The sequence below is a fragment of the Anabrus simplex genome, chromosome 1 (assembly GCF_040414725.1).
Source record: "Anabrus simplex isolate iqAnaSimp1 chromosome 1, ASM4041472v1, whole genome shotgun sequence".
NCBI lineage: Eukaryota > Metazoa > Arthropoda > Insecta > Orthoptera > Tettigoniidae > Anabrus > Anabrus simplex.
In genome coordinates, this window is record NC_090265.1 from 1,646,361,216 (window position 1) to 1,646,383,240 (window position 22,025).

Here is a 22,025-nt window from a genome sequence, read left to right on the forward strand (position 1 = left end):
TGAAAGGGCATGCAAGGAGTTACACACTGTCAAGTACGACATAAAAATAGCGGTAACAGCCAAAAAAAGAGAGGGATAACTGCAGGCTGAGAGACATTATCGTGAACATAATACGTTTTGAAGCGTTCGCCGTGGTGCACATAACACGATTTGTTCCGAATCATGTTTTTTCAGCACTGAATTCCTATGGGAAAGAATACGAAATGACCCAATCTAACTCAACAGCGTTAAAGAGCATACCCTAATTGGCGGGAAACCGCATCAAAACGTATTCCGACCCCGACTGGATTTAATACGGTTTGAAACGATGCTCCTCAATTACCGGAATACATTTGAGTAAGTCATGTTTCAAATCAGGAAGTAATCAACTTCAAGTGTTGGCAGTCTTCATTCATAAAACGAAAGCAAGAAGAGGTTTGGAAAGCAAACAAAACATCCACACTATCTTGTGAAACATATTTTCCATGAGCGAGTCGTTATATAACTGGTCATGAATTCATTGATGGTTTAACGAGTGATAACTTTTAAATTCACAAGGGCGGTGAAGCTAATCTCTTTACATGAGACCTTACGAAGGGAGGGTTCCTATAAAGAAAGAAAAAATTCCGAGAAAGTCGCTGAAATCGTTCATTATGTTCCTGACTACTACAAAGATTCCTACCAAGAGATCGTGTTGAAGTCAAATTCTAAACAGCACAAGAACAGTGATGAATGTGCTATGCATTTTTTGTATGGTGGGCTTTTGTTATGTAGACATGTCTTACCTTTCAACCGAAAGTAATCTTGCAATTTAATCAAAACATTATCATTAACATTGTAATACTTTTGCGCAATATTGATTTATGCAATTTTTAGGGATATTTATTAATTAAGTTAGAAGAAGGAGAGATTCCATCCACTTCTACTACCAGTAATGTAGAATACAAGGAGAATATTTAAAAACAACCCTCTTATCTTACTTACTATTGTTAGTTGGATTAACTCTGCAACAGTACAGTTTATATTTAGCCGTTGGTTAAAATAGGAAAGAGACTTTCTCAAGGATATGGGGTCCTTTCGTTTTTAATTTCACAATTATATTACTTGCAATGGGTAGCGTCGCTGACATGGAAGTATTCAACAACTGTCATCTAGTTTCAAATACCATGTAAATGAAAACTTTCATGGCCGCAGATTGGTACATTACAGCAAGCCCGGTTCTAATGTATTCCTGTAATTTTAATTTCAAATATGTTTCTTCTCTTAGCTTTCATGGTAAACTGATTCTATTTTCTGAGAAGTCAGCGTTCTTTTTTTTTCTTTTCAGTATTATATGCGTCCAATCCTGATGGCAGCGTGGCATGGTCACAAGGATGCCGTTCGAATGCTCATCAACTGTGGAGCCAGTGTTATCGCCGTCAATAAGGTAAATACTTAGAGTCAACAGGTTTGATTGTAAATAATGTAACTTTGTCCAACTCTGTCTCTTCATATCATTGATTTTCAGCCTCAGGATACTGGTCGTTAGATACATTATATCTCACTGTAGAAGAAATCAATAGAATATTTATGAACGAAATAGATTGCTTTTTGCATTGAGAAAATAATTTAAATTTAAGAAAGGCACAGTGGCAGATTGCCGGCGTCCTTGAAATCTAAGTGACTACAGAGGGAGATAACGTGTTTTAATATCGAGTAAATTTATTAAATTACATTTTACAGATATTTACAACTTCTTTTGGGTTCGAGCTTTCTGCTTCACACAATCTGCGTTCACCAACGTGGTCGAACATGAAAATCTGTGGTATATCGAAATCTTGCTGGCTGTCATTGCGCTGTGCCGTTCCCAGAAGAGTTCACTTCACAACTCGTCACTCTCCGTATGGCCGAGACCGTCTTGCTCATCACTGTCGCACTCTCTAATTATCCGTTACTGAGTCGTGACCGACTCGCAACTGTCTTCGAGCTCATTGTCTCAAAATTGACTCACTCTCTCCAGCTCAGCTATTTACACTGACTGACAGAGAAAATGCAACACCAAGAAGGAGTGGTTCGAAAGGGATGAAAGTTGGGGAAAAAACAGAGACGGCACGGACGAATAATTGATGTTTATTTCAAACCGATATGCAGGTTACACAATGCGCACGGCATCGACTCAGTAGGATGTAGGACCACCGCGAGCGGCGATGCACGCAGAAACACGTCGAGGTACAGAGTCAATAAGAGTGCGGATGGTGTCCTGAGGGATGGTTCTCCATTCTCTGTCAACCATTTGCCACAGTTGGTCGTCCGTACGAGGCTGGAGCAGAGTTTGCAAACGGCGTCCAATGAGATCCCACACGTGTTCGATTGGTGAGAGATCCGGAGAGTACGCTGGCCACGGAAGCATCTGTACACCTCGTAGAGCCTGTTGGGAGATGCGAACAGTGTGTGGGCGGGCATTAGCCTGCTGAAACAGAGCATTGAGCAGCTCCTGAAGGTACGGGAGTGCCACCGGCCGCAGCACATGCTGCACGTAGGGGTGGGCATTTAACGTGCCTTGAATACGCACTAGAGGTGACGTGGAATCATACGCAATAGCGCCCCAAACCATGATGCCGCGTTGTCTAGCGGTAGGGCGCTCCACAGTTACTTCCGGATTTGACCTTTCTCCACGCCGACGCCACACTCGTCTGCGGTGACTATCACTGACAGAACAGAAGCGTGACTCATCGGAGAACACGACGTTCCGCCATTCCCTCATCCAAGTCGCTCTAGCCCGGCACGTCTATGCTGTGGAGTCAATGGTAGTCTTCTGAGCGGACGCCGGGTGTGCAGGCCTCCTTCAGCCAATCGACGGGAAATTGTTCTGGTCGATATTGGAACAGCCAGGGTGTCTTGCACATGCTGAAGAATGGCGGTTGACGTGGCGTGCGGGGCTGCCACCGCTTGGCGGCGGATGCGCCGATCCTCGCGTGCTGACGTCACTCGGGCTGCGCCTGGACCCCTCGCACGTGCCACGTGCCACATGTCCCTGCGCCAACCATCTTCGCCACAGGCGCTGCACCGTGGACACATCCCTATGGGTATCGGCTGCGATTTGACGAAGCGACCAACCTGCCCTTCTCAGCCCGATCACACCATACCCCTCGTAAAGTCGTCTGACTGCTGGAAATGCCTCCGTTGACGGCGGCCTGGCATTCTTAGCTATACACGTGTCCTGTGGCACACGACAACACGTTCTACAATGACTGTCGGCTGAGAAATCACGGTACGAAGTGGGCCATTCGCCAACGCCGTGTCCCATTTATCGTTCTCTACGTGCGCAGCCCAGCGGCGCATTTCACATCATGAGCATACCTCAGTGACGTCAGTCTACCCTGCAATTGGCATAAAGTTCTGACCACTCCTTCTTGGTGTTGCATTTGCTCTGTCAGTCAGTGTACATAGGGCCGCGGAATAATCTCTAGAAACGATATCTTATATTCTGCTTCAATATTCTTCGGTAACTTTCCCAATGGTCTGCCTCTGTGGTGTAGTGGTTAGTGTGATTAGCTGCCACCACCGGAAAGCCCGGGTTCGATTCCCGGCTCTGCCACGAAAATTTGAAAATTGTTACGAGGGCTGGAACGGGGTCCACTCAGCCTCGGGAGGTCAACTGAGTAGAGGTGGGTTCGATTCCCACCTCAGCCATCCTGGAAGTGGTTTACCGTGGTTTCCCACTTCTCCTGCAGGCAAATGCCGGGATGATACCTACCTTAAGGCCACGGCCGCTTCATTCCCTCTTCCTTGTCTATTCCTTCCAATCTTCCCATCCCCCCGCAAGGCCCCTGTTCAGCATAGCAGGTGAGGCTGCCTGGGCGAGGTACTGGTCATTCTCCCCAGTTGTATCCCCGACCCAGGGTCTGAAATTCCAGAGCACTGCGCTTGAGGCGGTAGAGGTGGGATCCCTCGCTGAGTCTGATGGAAAAACCAACCCTGGAGGGTAAGCAGATTAAGAAAGAAAGAAAAAGAAAGAAAGAAAGAAAGAAAGAAAGAATGAAAGAAAGAAAGATTGAAAGAAAGGAAGAAAGAAAGAAAGAAAGAAAGAAAGAAAGAAAGAAAGAAAGAAAACCTTTCCATTGCTTGCCACATCCAGCATCGTCTAAGGCGTTTCCTTATCACATGCCTCACAAATTCGCTGCGACTATCGTCTTATCACCATTGGCCCAGGCCAACAGAGGCCGCTGCCCGGGTGTTGTAGCATTCTGCCCCAGTTCCTGCGTACACAGCTTTCATTATCGCAGTGTATTACCGGGCGAGTTGCCGGTGTGGTTAGGAGCGCGCGGCTGTGAGCTTGCATCCGGAGATAGTGGGTTCAAATTCCATTATCGGCAGCCCTGAAGGTAGTTTTCCGTGGTTTCCCATTTTCACACCAGGCACATGCTGGGGCTGTACCTTAATTAAGGCCATGGCCGCTTCCTTCCAACTCCTAGGCCTTTCCTATCCCATCGTCGCAGTAAGACTTATCTGTGTCGGTGCGACGTAAAGCAACTAGCGCAGTGTATTTATTGCTACCCTCATATGAAGTACTCGTACATTACGTGATCACTGCTGAAATCTTTGAAAAAGATCTAAAGAAAGCAGCACGATTTGTTTTTGTTGATTTACGATAAAAAGACTAGCGTTACGAAACTTTCAGCTGGAAAAACTTGGGAGTAAGTGGACGAGCTGCTCGACTAAGCAGTGTCAGTGTGGAGATGGTGGGTTCGAGTCACACTATCGGCAGCCCGAAAGCTGGTATCCCGTAGTTTCCCATTTTCATGCCAGGCATGTGTTGGGTTGTACCTTAATTAAGGCCACAGCCACTGCCTTCCCAATTTTAGCTCTTTCCCACCCAACATTAAACCAACAGTGAAAAAGAAAGAGGGGGTGGAGAGGTTTTGTAGAATGACATTAGTAGACGAATAAGATTGAGAAGAGCTTTTCAAAACAGGAAAGAACGTAAAATGAAGATAAAGTTGGAATTAATGAGGAAAATTTTGGCAAATAGCCATGTATATGACAAGGAGAAGTGATGAGAGTAATTTAACAAGGGAAAATGTTTGATAAATTTCCAAGTTCTTCGAAAATATTAAAAAACAGGGGCTAGGTAAACAATAGATAGAAATCTGCCAGCTGGGTGATAGCCGTGATTGGCCGTGCGGTTAAAGGCGCGCGGCTGTGAGCTTGCATATGAGACATGGTGGGTTCGAATCCCACTGTCGGCAGCCCTGAAGATGGTTTTCCGTCGTTTCCCATTTTCACACCAGGCAAATGCTGGGACTGTACCTTAATTAAGGCCACGTCCGTTTCCTTCCAACTCCTAGGCCTTTCCTATCCCATCGTCGCCATAAAACCTAATTGTGCCGAGGCGACGTAAAGCCACTAGCCAAAAAATGATAGCCCTAAATAGCCCTAAATCATTGATGATTGCTTGAAACAGCTAAATATAGATATTTCAGCCTTGGGGAATCAATGAGTATTACTCTAATAAAGTATTATTATTTTGGTCATACTTGTAGGAGGAAAGCTAAATTTCTTAGACACGTCCTACGATATGACACCTTTCTCCAGAATGTCTTCGAAGGAAAGGTCCTAGGAAAGAAGTCGAGAGGAAGACCACGTCTCTCATCCGTTAGGAACATAATCACTCAGCTGGGTTTTGCTTCCTATGTCACGATGAAAAGGACTGCTGAAGATTGTAGGATGTGGCTGCAGCGACAAGGCCTAGCCTTTAGATAATGGATGGACATGTAGATTACGGGATCAGGGGCAGGTTATTACAGGCAAACAAGTACATTGTTATTGACAATCCGGCCACAGTGGGAATTGATGATCAAGGAGATCTTATTGTTAATAGTTCTCAAGGATCATTTACTGAAAGGTATAAAGGAACTCTACTGGATGGAAATATATTTAGCGTCTATCTAGCCTGTACGGACGTTCAAGGGAGATTTTCGATGAATATCAAGTTCCTTGACTAGGTAAGTGAATGATAGGAAATCTGTTACCTCAGCGAATGCCCTAAATTCAGAACAGTGGTGCCTGATTGATTGATGTGATCATAATGAACATTATTTCTGCTTCAACCAGATGGAAACAATGAGAGGAGATAACTCCCTATGGGGGAATAAAAGTTACGAATAAATTCCATAGATGAAGCTGTGGTTCGATGGTAGAGTCATGGGAGACGAGTGGGAGAGAATTAGTTACGTAGGAGGGTAAAGGAAGCTGGGAAGGCAACGGTGGTTATGCTGAAATTCTTCAAGGTAACAAGTGCAGAAATAGAAAATATCAGAGAGCTAATGGAAAATTTATGGTTTTAGAGGCCCTTAATACGCATGCAGACTGAACACTAAAGCTCTATAACCGAGCTCGAGAGCTGCAGTCACTTATGTGCGGCCAGTATCTAGTAATCGGGAGATAGTGGGTTCGAGCCCCACTGTCGGCAGCCCTGAAGATGGTTTTCCATGGTTTCCCATTTTCACACCAGGAAAATGCCGGGGCTGTACCTTAATTAAGGCCACGGCCGCTTCCTTCCACTTCCTAGACCTTTCCTACCCCATCGTCGCCATAAGACATACTGTGTAGGTGCGTCGTTAAGCAAAATAACAAAAAAATATATATTATGAAGATGTTGCCGGCCCCGTGGTGTAGGGGTAGCGTGCCTTGCCTTTTACCCGGAGGCCCCGGGTTCGATTCCCGGCCAGGTCAGGGATTTTTACCTGATCCTGAGGGCTGGTTCGAGGTCCACTCAGCCTACATGATTAGAATTGAGCAGCTATCTGACGGTGAGATGGCAGCCCCGGTCTAGAAAGCCAAGAATAACGGCCGAGAGGATTCGTCGTGCTGACCACACGACACCTCGTAATCTGCAGACCTTCGGGCTGAGCAGCGGTCGCTTGGTAGGCCAAGGCTCTTCAAGGACTGTAGTGCCATGGGGCTTGTGAATATGTTTATTAATAAAGATATTATTGTGTACTTCCTTATTCTTCTTTCGTTATCGTGAAATTTCTTGTGCTATGATATTTAGCCTACTGCTTCGATATAATTTCTTGTAATATTTTCTTTTTAAATAATCGTTTATTTTATTTTTGTTGCCTTCGTTATGGAATTTACGTTTTAGCTTAATTTCGTTATAGCACTATTGTAAGTAAGTAAGTAAGTAAGTAAGAAAGTAAATACTAAGTAAATAAATATTGCTACCGGTGTATAGTCCAACATGGTCCACTCAGCCTCGGGAGGTAACTGAGGAGAAGGCTTTCGTTTCTCCCTCAGCCTTCCTCGAAGTGCTTTTCTGTGGATTCCCACTTCTCCTCCAGGCAAATATCGGGATGATACCTAACTTAGGGCCACGACCAATTCCTTCCACCTTGCTTGTCTATCACATCTGATTTTCCCATCCCCCACAAGGCCCGTGTTCACCATAGCAGGAGAAGCCGCCTGGGTGAGGTACTGACTTCCTCCCAGTTGTATCCCGCCAACCAAAGTCTCACACTCCAGGATACTGCCTTGAGGTGGTAGACGTGGGATCTCTCACTGATTCCGAGGGTAAAACCAAACGTGGAGAGTAAATGAATAAAGAAAGGAAGTAAAATATACCAAATTAGATATATCTCTTAATATAATAATAATAATAATAATAATAATGAAGTGGGGATAACACGGGAGGATATCCAGAAACGTATTCCGCTCAATAAAAAACTCCTAGAGCATCGTGGTTTCCAAGAAAATCCGAAACTAAAATCTGGCAAAACATGGACTAAAGCGAGGAAGGAACAGCGTAGGATTCTAATGTGTGAATACTGGGTGAAAATTAAAGCCCAGGCACAAGGAAAACGAAAAGGACAGCTGAAATTACGTGGTCCGTAGCGGGTCGAAATGACAGCAAGGAGAAGGATAACAAAACGAATCTTCTCACACAACCAAATGACCAAAATCTAAGGAGTCGCAGAAATTAAAAATAATTCCAGAGACATTCAAAGAACTTTCAAACAGAACCTTACTGCATACTCCACACAGAACCTTCACTTGAGAAACTCATACGGCAAGCTCGTTTACAAGAACAATAAATATAACTTCCAGCTCCTAGCTGTGTAATTTACGTATCTTCTCAATTCCGACCTACCAAGTGAAAACTTTGACTACCAGCAAACGACACCGAATCAGGCTCACAAATTCCTTCAGTGGAATAAGTTAGTCAAATCATCCCAACTACTCAAGAACAACAAGGCAGCCAGAGAGGACCCTATTTGGGGCGAACTCTGGAAGTTTGCCGGTAGAAAGGCAGTGAATAAGCTCACCGAGATCTTTCAGAACATCTAAAGAACGGAGAAGTTGCCATGTGACTGAGATAAAAACAACTACCGACTGATATCTCTCCTCTCAGTAATGTACACGCATGCATGGAAATGATTTTTCCGAGATAAACAAAGTATGGCGTACTCGCACTCCTCGCTTAACCATTAAAGCATGGAGGCAGTGTAACGTCTTCTTGATATGATAAGAGCGGGGGGGGGGGATACATTGAGTGTATCCAGGTTAGATGTGTTAACCCTCAAGCACACGCGCCAAATCTTAGGACGCAGACACACGCGTCGCGGTGCTTTCCACCCCACATATCATTGTATTGTAAAATACGAATTACTGTATTAATTGGAGATTTTAAGATAGATTATGTACGAATGACTCTTTATGCAGGGATCCAGCCAGAAATGTACAAGAGCGGGGAGAGCACAGAAAAGGTATTTGTACACTTCACTAAGGAATAAAATGACCTGGGGTGGATTCCACCCCATACGCGTGTGTTTGAGGGTTAAACACTACAAACTCAGTCAAAGGTTGGTGATAACAAATAATACGGATAATGATGTACGAATGCTAAATGCAATATAAATCTGTCTGTACGTAGAGCCAAAAAATAAACACTGGGCCAAAAGACGCGTGCAATAGAGGCCACCAGGCAGGTCGTTACGTGGCAAACATAAAGTATTGTCAAACTCCAGTCTCAGACCATAAAGGGGAATAGAGCAAAGCGTAAATCAGAAATCAAAACCTTAACATATCACCCGAATTAGCGCAGGGTTTGCTGGGCTATTTTCCAGAAGGTATGACGTGGCAAGCACATAATAAGCGGGGAAGGAGGGGGAGTAGGGATAGCTAAGGTAATTCAAACAACAAAGTTCAAATTACAAAATGTATTGATAACACCAACAGAAGAAAGTATTTTACAATCAGGGATTTTCACAAATACCAAATTATTGTGTTAGCTTTACTTTCAACCATAAAATAGAATTCGAAAATTTTTATGGAGCTCATTAAGGAAAATCTTTGATTAAGATCGTGACTAGAGTTTTACAATATTGCTTTGGCAATACAAATAAGAATTTAAAAAAGCGATCATTAGACCATGAATAAACCTAGGTACAATTACGAAGATACAAATAACATGTCCATATAAGGAAATGCTTATGAGATCGTGACTAGACTTCTTTGATGATAGAATATTTTTATCGACTTTTAAGAAGGGATCACAATAGCAATTTTTACACCTTAGAAGAATAAGTACAACAGTTTGACATACATATTCATAGTTAATAACACGCGAAGGCCACTTTTACAAATCTAGTATCACCAAAATTATGAAAAAGAAAAAAGATTGGAGGGACAGGAAAGGAAAGACAGGGAATGAGAAGCAATGTTAACAGTGACAAGAAAAGAGAGAAAAATAGGAATGGCAAGGATGAGAGATGGTAAAAATCAGCCTGCTATAATTCAAAATTATTCTAACACAGGCACACAGGTCGTAATAAAAGTTCAGTATAACTCAGTATTTCACTTGATTCAACCTTGAAACGTTTGCCCAAGCTATGAGTCCTTTGTGCAAGATTTATAACTAAGTCTTGACGATTTGAAGTTGATCAAATAAACAGTAAGAAGTGCCCTGAATGGGCCAGAGTGCGAAATATATATTAAGGCCTGAGGGGCAAAGTTACAGAAGAATAGTCCGAAGTGTCTAAAATAACATAATAAAAATCTGCTCACCCAGCATAGCGAAGATAATAAAGATGTCACATTGAAGAAAGAAAAAAACATTTAAAATCGCTACGGGCCAGCCGTGCGGAACAGTTTCTGCTCCCACCGCTCAAGTTATCACAGAATGCCTGACTGCCGGTTGCAGGCAGCGGCGACTTTTATATAGGAGAGAAGCGTAGCCGAAAACACGCGAGAACATCGTGACGTAGTAGAATGGTGGCCAGGAAGGCGGAGCAGCAAACAGTGCAAGATGAGTCGAGTTGGAATATACACAGCAGCAAGCCGGCGAAGTAGGCAGAAGGTAAGACTGAATATCAACGCAGTGGATATGATAAGGGAGCTCGTAACAGCAGCCAGCTACAAAACTTCGTTGTGATTGAATTGGGCACAGCGGTGGGTGCATTGAAGCAGTGAAAAAACCACCATGATAAAGAAGTAAAGGAAGATTTTAACTGAATATTATTTGATAAGAATTAGCAATATTTTGTATCTTCGTCATTTCGGATCATAATTTGAAATCATTTACTGGCTCGTAACTTGGTTCTAGATTTTACTGAAGCCACATCATTATACTTTATCAACTCAGATATAGATTTACGATAAATTCTATATATAAAAAAATTAATTCTTTTTTTCTTAATCTGTTTACACCCCAGTTTTGGTTTTACTCTCGGACTCATCGAGATATCCCAACTCTACCGCCTCAACGGCAGTGTCCTAAAGCGTGAGACTTTGGATCGGGGGATGAAACAGGGGAGGATGACCAATACATCGCCCAGGCGCACTCACCTGCTATGCTCAACAGGAGTCCTGTGGGGAGGGGATTGGAATGTTGGAAGGGACAGATAAAGAAGAGAGGAGGAAGCGGCTGTGGCCTTAAGTTAGGTACCATACAGGCATTTGCCTGGAGAAGGAGTGGGAAAGCACGGAGAACCACTTCGAGAATGGCTGAGGTATGAATCGAACCCAACTCCACTCAGTTGACATCCCGAGGCTGAGTGAACCCTGTTGCAGCCCTGGTACCGCTTTTCAAATTTCGTGGCAGAGCCGGGAATGGAACCCGAACCTCCGGGGGTTGTAGCTATTCACACTAACCACTACACCACAGAGGAGAACAAATAGAAAATTAATATACTAAAATAAGATTTTGATCTATAAATTATTACAACAGGTTTATAATTTCTTTATTAAAATAATTGAAAATAAATTTTACTTCTTCAACAATAACAAGTATATAAAAATGAAAACCTACAACCTGTTGTCCAGTCATTGACCGGGTCAGGGATGGAATGAATGAAGCAAATGTAGGCTATTAGTACGATGGGGTCGCCATTTCCGATCATTTATGTCTTATACATTGTTACCGAACTGGCTATGATCACAGAGAGATTCATGAATTTGGATTTTTGTAAACGCTATAAATCATTTTATAAGACGCCCTAATATCACCGAGTCAAAAGAAAACTAAATATGAAGGCCTACAATATAGAAAGCTCATAAAATTGATCAACAGTAACGTTACATTGACCATTATTTGTTGTGATGTGCTTTCTGTCTTCTGTTGCCACTCATCCCCAATAGATAGGATTACTGCTGTATACCGAGTAGTTTTTAAAATGTGCAATACGTCGCATCGACACAGACAGGTCTTATGGCGACGATGGGATAGGGAAAGGCTAGGAGTGTGAAGGAAGCGGTCTTGGCCTTAAGATACATGAGTGTAACAGCCTGCCTGAATATTGGCAGGAAGTAGCTGGGAAGTTAGATAACTTTCTTCTTTAGCATGCCATTTCTTTTAGTTCATAAATTTTCTGATACTGCTGGTACGTGCACACTGATTCATCATAGTATTCGAGCTATTCAATCCCTACTCTGAGGCACTGATTGGAATGAGCAGTGTGTATATTTATCGGAATAATGGCAGAGGGGTGTTCACGGCTGTCAGTAGCCTGGTCATTCCAGCTCTGGAACTTTGGACTGTTAGATCGGCACCGTAGTGCTGTTCGTTAAAAGTGAGAAAATGTGTGGTTTTCCATTTGATCGAGTATTTCATACGATAACATTGCTTTTAATCGCTACTTTCCTACTGACGTTTTTGTAATGACCTATGTTGACTTCATTAGGAAAACCACCAGGTCAGTCTTTCTGAGGGGAAGCACGGGTACATCAGCTAGTTAATAATGATCATTCCATGCCCAATTTTCACTTGCTGTAGCCACTCGGGGATGGAATAAGTCTGGTTTATTCCTCAGATTCACCAAACTTCTATGGCAGTGCAGTTTTAGAGCCGATGTGTCCTGGAACCCATATGTTTGCCGTTCTTACCCAAACATGTTCTATAATGTTAATTCAGCCGATTTGGGAGACGAAGCAAGCAAGCGAACGTCAGAATGCTTTTCGTTATATGCGTAGTCTGAACAGAAGAGTTATCTTGCACAAACCTGACAACGGAAACTTCATCCACGTGGTAAATAGCTCGAAAACCAGGAGGAATAGCACTTCCTAAAATATCCACATATCCCCAAGCTGTCTTGATGTGGGGAAACCTCTATCAATTCTTCTGAACCAGCATCTATCCACCCCATTAAGCTAACTGTGACGCGACCGAATAGATTAATTACCTGGACAAAGGGCTCTTCATAATGCTTACCAACTGTTTACCTGGATCAGAGTAAAATACCTTTACATCCAACCAGATTGTAATTTCCCTTTCTAGTAGTGCAAAGCCTACGCGAATCTCTCTGTGGATTGAAAGAAGTCGTCCCTTTTTTGCAGCTCGGTGACTGTGAACGAACACTTGCAACATGGAGTTGGTGACTCACGATAGTCTAGCTTACTAACTGTTCCAAGGCGGCAATCGAATTACCTATAATCGCAAACGGAGAATTGTTCTTAGTTTGAATGATTCCAACATCCTGTTCCAGAGTAGTATTTTTAAGAGCTTTGTTATGTTTCCTATGATCTAGCATTCTTCTTTACCACGTTCTTACTATATTCGTATTCATCTCCAAACTGCTTCAGGACAGCTTGAGCTATTGCTCGAGAGGCCATGTGAGCCTCCCACATGCGAACAATATGTCTTCGATTCACTTGTGATAAAATAGCAGTCATCTTACAGTGTTACAGTATAACGATAGTTAGGCCAACACGGAATCAGTGCAGCAATACACGCACTGTACCTTCAATACTAGACCGTCAGTCCCTTCCCCATCTTTTCGTACTGGAGTGGCCTTGGGCAATACGCATTCACTCCCGACCCTTCCTTTTCAGTACTGGAGTGCAAGGTAGATAGAGTATATTAGGTAGGCCATTCCCGCTCACAGCGCTCTCATTGGTTGATCGCGCGTGACGTAGCCGGGAGGGCTAGAAGCGCGCGCCTGCATTGCCTGCATGCAGCATAAACCTCGATAATTAGGTAAAATAAGTTCAATTTCTTATAAATAATCAAAAGGTTTGCATTATTATAATAAAGTGGTACCGTACTTTACACACCACCTGCAATCAGTGATATAATACTGTTGATAGAAAAATAGAAGAAGCTCTGAGTAATTACATCTTAAAAGCCGACTGTAAGAACAATACATACATAGAAACACTGGAATAGTTATTGGTTTAATTGTATTTAAAACTCACGTTTTGATGACTTAGGAAGTTGTTGTAGAAGCTGAAGCTGCCCACAGTCGACTCTTTTTCGCTGAATACTTCTTCATAGCATCTATATAACGTTTTTTGTTGAGGTGACGTATTCTAATAAAAGTCCTAGTTCTGACGTATAGTGATATAATATTCTCGTCAAGTTCTGGAAATTTTGATTTAATTATAGAAATCAAAGTCTGCATTACTCTTTCACATTTAGAGATATAAATCCCGTGAAAACTGCCAAACAGTACCTCAAACTGGATAACTTTTTGATACCATTCTTCGGTTGGACGAGTAAGGCCTCCTTTTGAAATGATTGATAACCAGTCGTGAGGCACTTCCTGTGGCAAGGCAAACATTTCACCTTTATCACCCAAGCTGTCATCAACAGAGCGACATTTGAATGCCAAGTAGCCTGCAAGGTATTTAATTGCATCCTGGTTTACGTCTTCAGTTTCGAAGTCCTGGCTCAAGTCTTCCATCCTTAACAACTCTAACGTTTCTTCCTGTTCATCTACGGGTACAGTTGTTAACGGCCCCTCAAAAACATCTATACATAGTTCATTGGTTACGAAGCTCAAGAAATCTTCTTCATTATGAGCATCAGGATGAAAAATACCCGTAGCACACGGCGATGAATTATTTTCGGCTTCCACTGACACACTACAGGAGAGAGGGATTTCATTACTCCCTGTGAGTAATAGAAGTCGAATTCTGTTACGAACTTCAAAAGGGGACGGATTGCTATAAAAAAACTCCTAGGCCACGGACACGTGAAAAAAAATTCTCCAAACAGTCTTGGTTTAATCTGGCAGTTAAAATATAAGATATATTTGCATGTTTCATGTCTTCAAAAAGCCCTAAGAGAGAATTTATAGATATTATGAACCCCTTCTGAAACAGAAGTAAAGTTTTCCGTTTACCAAATCTCACTTGTGTAATCACCTCCAGAAAGCGCTTCAGAGTATTTTCCTGACTCCTTAAGTTTAAGCCGTACCCACTCCTAAGGGGAGTCTTTTCATCCTTAGGCGCCCTGGAGTTCAACACGTCGAAGGTGTCATTGACTAGCTCGATGAAGTTGCTTTCAGCGTCCTTGTTTAAAGTATACCGCACTGCCAGAGCTGTGCGCCTGGAAAATAACTGCGCAGCCATTCTCACATTTTGACGGGATCTGCCTGTTACACTCAGATGAGCCTCATTAATATGATGTGTAGTTGATAGGTCCCCTGTTTGAGTTTGTAATAGGTGTTCTATTGTCTTCTTCTGAAATTCTGAACCATCAGCTAACGTCAAACCTTCATCTAAAAAGTGGTTTCTCAATAATTTCAAGAGGTGGGGTACATCACAGAAAACCCACACCTTCCTTTTATCGTCCACTGGATTGGTAAAAAAGCTCTTGTCCTTGTGTATATTTAATTCCTTCCACACTTTGGCATTTTTGCCCCCCATGTCACAAGTTACTGCGACAATATGAATGTCACAAGCCTCAAGTTTACAAATTATTTTTCTTAACAACTCTGACGTCATTGTCACGTCGAAATCATAAAAAAATGGGTTGCTTCCATGCAGCAAAGAGCCCTCGAACCATCGCTACCTGGACGTTGCTGTGAGGTCCTAGTATGCGGTCATCAGATGAATCGTATGAAATGCGTCCGTCTATATTCATTTCATCAAATGTCAAAACCGCGATCTTTTCAGACTCCTTGTAATTTACTGCTCTGGCTTTCAACAGATATAGCACCTCTGTTAAAATTCCGGGCCTACATTTAAAGCGCCGAATCCATTTTTGTAAGGTTGACCGACATGATAAAGGAATGTTCCGGTTCCTCAAATAATCATATGCTTTTCTGGAAAGCGATCTCAAAGACAAAGCATTTGCTATGTCCTCCGAGGACCATTTCACTCGTTTATTGCCTCCCAAGAGACATCGAATCTGACCTGGCGTAAAACATTTCGACAGAATCTTAACTACTTCCTCTCTGTGTGCACTCTTCTTTACTTTCGGGAGAGACGGTTGTTGTCGTCTTTTTGAGACTAGATACCTAGATCCCTTGAGCTTCTTTAGAGCAGCCTCCCTTCGTCTTAAAATCGCGTTTTCCTTTTCCAAAATCTCCACCCGCTTACGGAGTTTTAAGATCTCCTCATTTTGAAGCGATTCAGTGCTAGTCGCCTGGTCAACTTTCCTTTTCTTTGGTGAAAAAGTCTCTAATGTTGATCGCGCCCGCTTCTTCACGCTCCTGACTTCATGACGCAAATCTCTATCACTGGAAATCTGTAAAATGAAGATAAACCTTTATGAGCGATCACGTTTTAAACATTTATAAAATCTAAACTACGATCGTTAAGTAAAATAAGCCTTAACTACTTAACGTTCGAAGTATATGAAGAGTTATAAGTTAATATACTGTCGTAACTCAGTGTTCTCACATAAAACGTTCTGCTGGTAAACAACAGAACAATGTAAAAAAAAAATCGAAAAATTGTTTCAGTACCAGGAATCGAACCCAAGCCTTATAAACGTAAGTCAGCTACCCTAGCCGGTATACAATACCGTAGTACGACAGAATAAGTTTATTCATACTTCCACGTAGCTGGTCAAATTTATTACGATTTATTAAATATGGTATTTATTAATTATTAAATATTGTATGAAAATTAGTAGACATACCTGCTCTGCTGTTTGGCTGGGAACGGTGCTAGTGGTTGAACACGAAGCTTTATCGCCATGCCAATTTGCAATGTACAGAGATGGAACAGCATCTGCCCGCAAGATTTTTCTCTGTGGTAATCCCAGTAGTTCATTTCTCAAATCTCGTTCATAATCCTCTTGACGAAAATGTATGGAACATACCCTGGCATTATCAGGATTAAATTTGTCACTTCGCTTACAGCGCAACACCCACACTCGCCTAATCTCCTCACGTTTTGGAAATCTGTGGTACAAGACACCACTTGTTTTCGATCCCCAATTAGTACATTGTGCCATCGCACAATTAACTTTATAGTTAGAAACCTTACTCATCTTTAACACAACAATCAACACAATACGGAAAATCTTACAAGACTGCGTACCGTACCGCAAAATAGACCTATACTGAAAGCGATTTCCTTATCGCTTACCGCAACAGCTGCTGACAGGAGACCTCCACGTGACGTCAGCATGAGGCGATGCTACGCTGGAAGCAAAGCGCGGGAGTCGGGAATGAGCCCCCCTGACTGGAGTGGGACAGTGTTGTTTGTTTATACCAGGAAACCATTTATGTGTGTGAGGATAGAAGGTATAACGACCACAAAGGGACCACCAATCAACGGTCGTTATAGGCGACAGTCGAACAAACCGATTTTTTTAATATTTTGCTAAAATGTCGTATCTGTAAATTTTAGACTCACAGCTGCATGGTTAATTAACCGAATTAAGTTAAAACTTCAAAGTACTTACCGATAACTGAATAAATACTGTATTCTACTGCATGAATTATCTTTCGTTTTCGTTTGGTGAAGAAAATTTCAAGCTTTAATGTTCAACTTACGTTCAGTGTTTTAGATGTACCAGCAATTAACTGGGGCTAATAGTTTAACACTAGTATATGGTGTGGATTTCCATAGTGGAATATATATACGATTTTTGACGATTTTACGCTAAGCTTTTAACATTCAAAGACCGAACATTACTACCTACTGGCTATGGGTACGTACTGCAAGGCGCAAGTACAGCTTGGACGACCGTAAGTCGGTAATGTCTTTGACGTTGAGCCAGAGGTACTCCTGAAGCCTGTGGTAATGTATTGGGGAGGGCCCACATAAAATAAACGGTGGTTGGTTCACGTGGATGTTGACGGGGTGGAAGGAGTACCTTTGGTTGGAGGGCTGTTTTGTCTTATGTTATGTAAAAAAAAGACATCACTAGGATATGTGTTTAATTGACTGTACAGTTGAAGGTGTGCCGTAAAACTACCTCTGTCTACAATATTTATCCATTTATACAGGTGAAAAGTTATTTGTTGCCTAACAGCAACAGTACGCAGTAGAGGGTTAATGAACAGTATTAGTGGAGTTTGGACAGCGAGGAATTGCACTGGCTTTCGTTTGAAGGGTAGGTCCATTGTTCGGCACATTATTTGTTTATTGTTGCTTAAACCAATTAGGTAAAGATTCTTCAATATCTTTGTGTTCAGATGATATGGCCCGCTTGGTTTTTTTAAATAATTTTATTCCCAAAGAGACTGTATTTTGCCTCTGACCTTCCAAAATGTCGAAATCTTTCAGTGTGATACACCCAATACCTTCCCGATGCTGACATTTGTTTCCCCATTTTCTAATCACCAAATATGCGTGACATTTCTTCAGTATTAAACGCTCTCCTTTTCTTGTACGTTATCTTTGCAGGGGTGCTTGTCTTGACTACTGTATTTAACAGACTCATTTTAAATCTAAAATAATAAGCGTTACATTGTTGTCAACAATCCCCAAATACGTAACAAACAAAAATCAACACTGGACGTTATAGCCGACACATTTATCCGAAAATGCGATCAAAATACGTCCTTTTCTACATGAGTCGGAATAAACGACGTCATATTAAACGATTCCTTAAATGTAGTGTCCATATACGATTTAGACGGGGCCGTTAGATTTCGCCGTTATATCCGATTCGACGTTAAAAGTGATGTCGCAATAAATAATATTGTATAAATAAATAGTGAATGAATGGTGCAAATAACTGGTTAGCTTAGGTGTCCGGGGTAAGGTCTATCTGGGTCACAAGTGTTTAAGGGATGACTGTACACAGTCTGGCCTTTGCAGACGACATGGCATTGATTGCTGAATACCAGAAAGCCTTCGGAAGATACAATCCTGTGCTAAGCAAATCTTCCATATTAAAACAACACTAGCCGACTAGAGACAATCGGGCACGTCTTATATGAGCATTCGCAGGCAAAGAGGAGGAAAGAACGGCTCAAGTGGACGTCTTGATGAAAGAGGGGGAAAGAAAATGTGGATGAGAGACGTTCTGAATCAAGGAAAATATTAATTGTGTAAATAATCATTTTTACAATTATGGTTGTTATTGTATAAATAAAAAACGCGTATTAACATTGTAAAGGCAAAATTTCAGTCACGGTGTACCAGAGTACCACAGTAACTGGGCATTTTTCAATGCCGAAAGGTTATAAATAACATTAGTAACACTACTACTACTACAAATACATTACTAGCCTACAATTAGAAGTCGCAAGTTGGGAGTCATCTTAATAGATTCTAGGGAAAGCATACGATTCCGTGGACAGACAAACCTTCTGAGAAATTCTTGAGGAACTAGGACTAGACAATAAAACCTGTAGACTCATTTTACAAACTCTGACTGACGCACACACCAAGGTTAAATTCAGAGGCAAAATATCGAAAAGTTTTGAGATCAAAACAGAGGTCAGACAAAATGATGGATTTCCCCCTCTGCTCTTCAACCGCGTCATTGAAAGTGTAGTGAATGAATGGTGCAAATAACTGGTTAGCTTAGGTGTCCGGGGTAAGATTTATCTGGGTCACAAGTGTTTAAGGGATGACTGTACACAGTCTGGCCTTTGCAGACGACATGGCATTGATCGCTGAGCCTCTGGAAATAGCAGAGAGCCAGATGAATTGTCTCGGAATACAGACGGCCAAAGAGGGATTGTGTCACTGGTGAAAATCGAGCAATTTACCAAAAGTCAAAGAGGCCATAAAAGAGATATGCCACTGGTTCAGGGTAAAATTTTAGTACCTAGGTGACTGAAATGAACGTAATTCTTCAAGAAAACAGTCATCTCTGCATAAGTTACAAGATGGAACTGGTCGATACACAGACCCAAAACACTTACAACAAGCGATGAATGTCACGCAACCTGAGTTTGATTTACTGCACAAGTCATCATCCGGTAGCTCAATTAAGCATGGAGTATCTCTCACTGAACAGAAAAGGCCGCAATGAAAATCTGGGAGTCAGACAGGAAGGAATATTCTCATAAAGACCGTATGAATGTACTGGAAGATGACGAATACCGGAGACGTCACAGTTCAGATCCCTACTCCCAGTTGGAGAGGCACTCAGCCTGTAGCAGGAAAAGTAGAATAGCTTTCCACAGTTATGTGAAAATATTGTCCCTCAGCAGAATGATCAGCCAGCTGTTCCCCTTCTGGCTAAAAAAGGAAAGTCCCTACCATCTGGATGACGAAGACTAAGGAGTACATAACTGCCAGATTTTCGAAGCACACAGGATGTGTGATAGATCATAAAGTCAGTGATTTCAGGAAAAAACAACGAAGATAAGATACTCTGGTGATAGAAATCAGACAGGAGCGAAGCAAGGGTCATTTTGTCCCCTCCTCTTATTAACATTTATGTAGAACAGGCAATAAAGGAAATCAAAGAGGAATTTGGAAAAGAAAACACAATCAAAGGAGAGGAAATAAAAACTCTCATCTTAGCCGAAGTTATTTCATCTGACTCTGCAGAAGATCTGGAGCAATTGCTGAAAGGTATGGGCAAGTCTTGCAGAAGGAGTTCAAGATGTAAATAAATGTCGAAACCAAAAGTAATGGAGTGCAGTCGAAGAAGTCAGGTGATGCAGGAAATTTTAGATTAGGAAATGGAGTCTTTATTTATTTAGCGCAGGGTTAGAGATACAGTTTCTGTCTTAGGTAGGACCTATACTTCTATATACATATATCTAAATTTTGGATGTAGTCTATAATTCATGGGGTCGCGACAGCGAAGTCACTAGCACTGCCATTGTACTTTCTTGTCTTACAATCGGTGATGTTGTGCTGGATCGTTTGTTGTGTAGCACCGCAGTAACACTCAGGTGTTGAAATTCTGTTCCACACGTAGTGGAAGGCTGCGCAGTTCCCGTGGTTGGTTCACATCGTGTTCAGTGTGGACCAGAGTCTACGAGGGACTTTGAAACCAGACGGTGGCGTCCTTTTCACAGGAGGCATTGTTGGGTTGTATTTGGCGTTGAGTCTCTTCTGCCATTCAAGCGAAGTTTGGTAGTTGGTGTTCCTCAAGTTCATGGCATCTCTTGTTGGTGGTTTTCTAGAACGCAACCGATTAGTATTTGTATCACCGATACCATCATGTATCGGCAGTTCTGTATTGTTCATTACTTTGTTGAATTCTCTTGTGGAACATCTGTACGTCTGAAATCTGGAGGAGAAATATGATTTAAGAATGGTAACCACTGTATGGGAGTAGATTTGATTGCACGAGTGATGAGATGCACTGTGGTGTTCAGTGGAGTATCTATGGCATTTGAGTGGGCACTATTCACCTATACAGCAACACAGTATTAGGCAGTCGAATACATCAGTCCTAGAACTGAGCATCGCAGAGTTGCAGCTGTAGATCCCCAAGTTTTTCCATATAGTTTATAAATTATATTATTGGGAGTTCTTACTTTTGAAGCAACACTCTGGAGATGTTGTTTATAAGACAATGTTCTATCCAATGTGATCCTTAGATATTTAGGGTATCTATTGTGTCTCAATATTCGGTTGTCCATGAACATTTTTAACTCTGTATTAGGTATTTTGTTACTTAGATGAAAGCAGGAAACTTTAGTTTTGCTGGTGTTTGGTTTGATTTCCCACATTTGAAAAGTAGTGTGTCAACCCTGAATTATTTTTTGCTTGTAATGAGGAACTCTTCCATGAGAATCTATCATTGAGGTTGTAAATGAAGCGAAAGAAAAAGGTTTACCGAAATTCTTTGCTTAGTATGCAGGAAATTGAGCATACTTCCAGAAGGACATCAGGGATACCCACTCTGTGAGCATCCTTCCAGAAGGACGTCAGGGAAATACACTATTTACTGTATCATCCACTACTGTTGAAATAAATATTAACCAATTCCAGAACGTTAATTTTTTATTCATTTTTCATTTAATGAAGTAATTAATTTCTCATCACATATCATATTATAAGCATTATACCTTTGTGTGGAATGATACAAAGCATGAAACGTGTAAAGCATAGTTACATTTGATACACATTTTAGTGCACTTCTTTGAGCAATATTTGCAGTGAAGCTGCTTTTTTCGTTAGTGTGAGTGCCAATTGAAAGATCTGCCACGTAATGCTCCACTCCGTCAAAACGTGCATCCACTTTAGATGGCCTCCCTTTACCTTTAACAGAAATCACTCTTTAATTGGATTTGAAAATAGATGTGGCCACACTTTTTCTAAAATTCAAATGGTCTAGTTTCCACCATCTTTCCGATAGAGTTTCCAGGCATTTTGTTCTGCTAAATCTGTCATGTGTGCTATCAGGGGCAAATACCATTTCTTTCCACTGATTGACACCCTGTAGAATGAAATATTCTCATCATCCCAATCGA

General features: G+C 41.8%; 1 protein-coding gene across 1 annotated transcript in view; it reads left to right on the top strand.

Annotated features, from left to right (window-relative positions):
* The window catches only part of LOC136863399 (ankyrin repeat and death domain-containing protein 1A), a 421,997-nt gene that overhangs the window by 194,439 nt on the left and 205,533 nt on the right, over positions 1-22,025 (top strand). Inside the window, exon 5 of the mRNA XM_068226437.1 lies at positions 1,307-1,405. Coding sequence (XP_068082538.1) covers positions 1,307-1,405 — 99 coding nt within the window. The remainder of the gene's footprint in view (positions 1-1,306; positions 1,406-22,025) is intronic.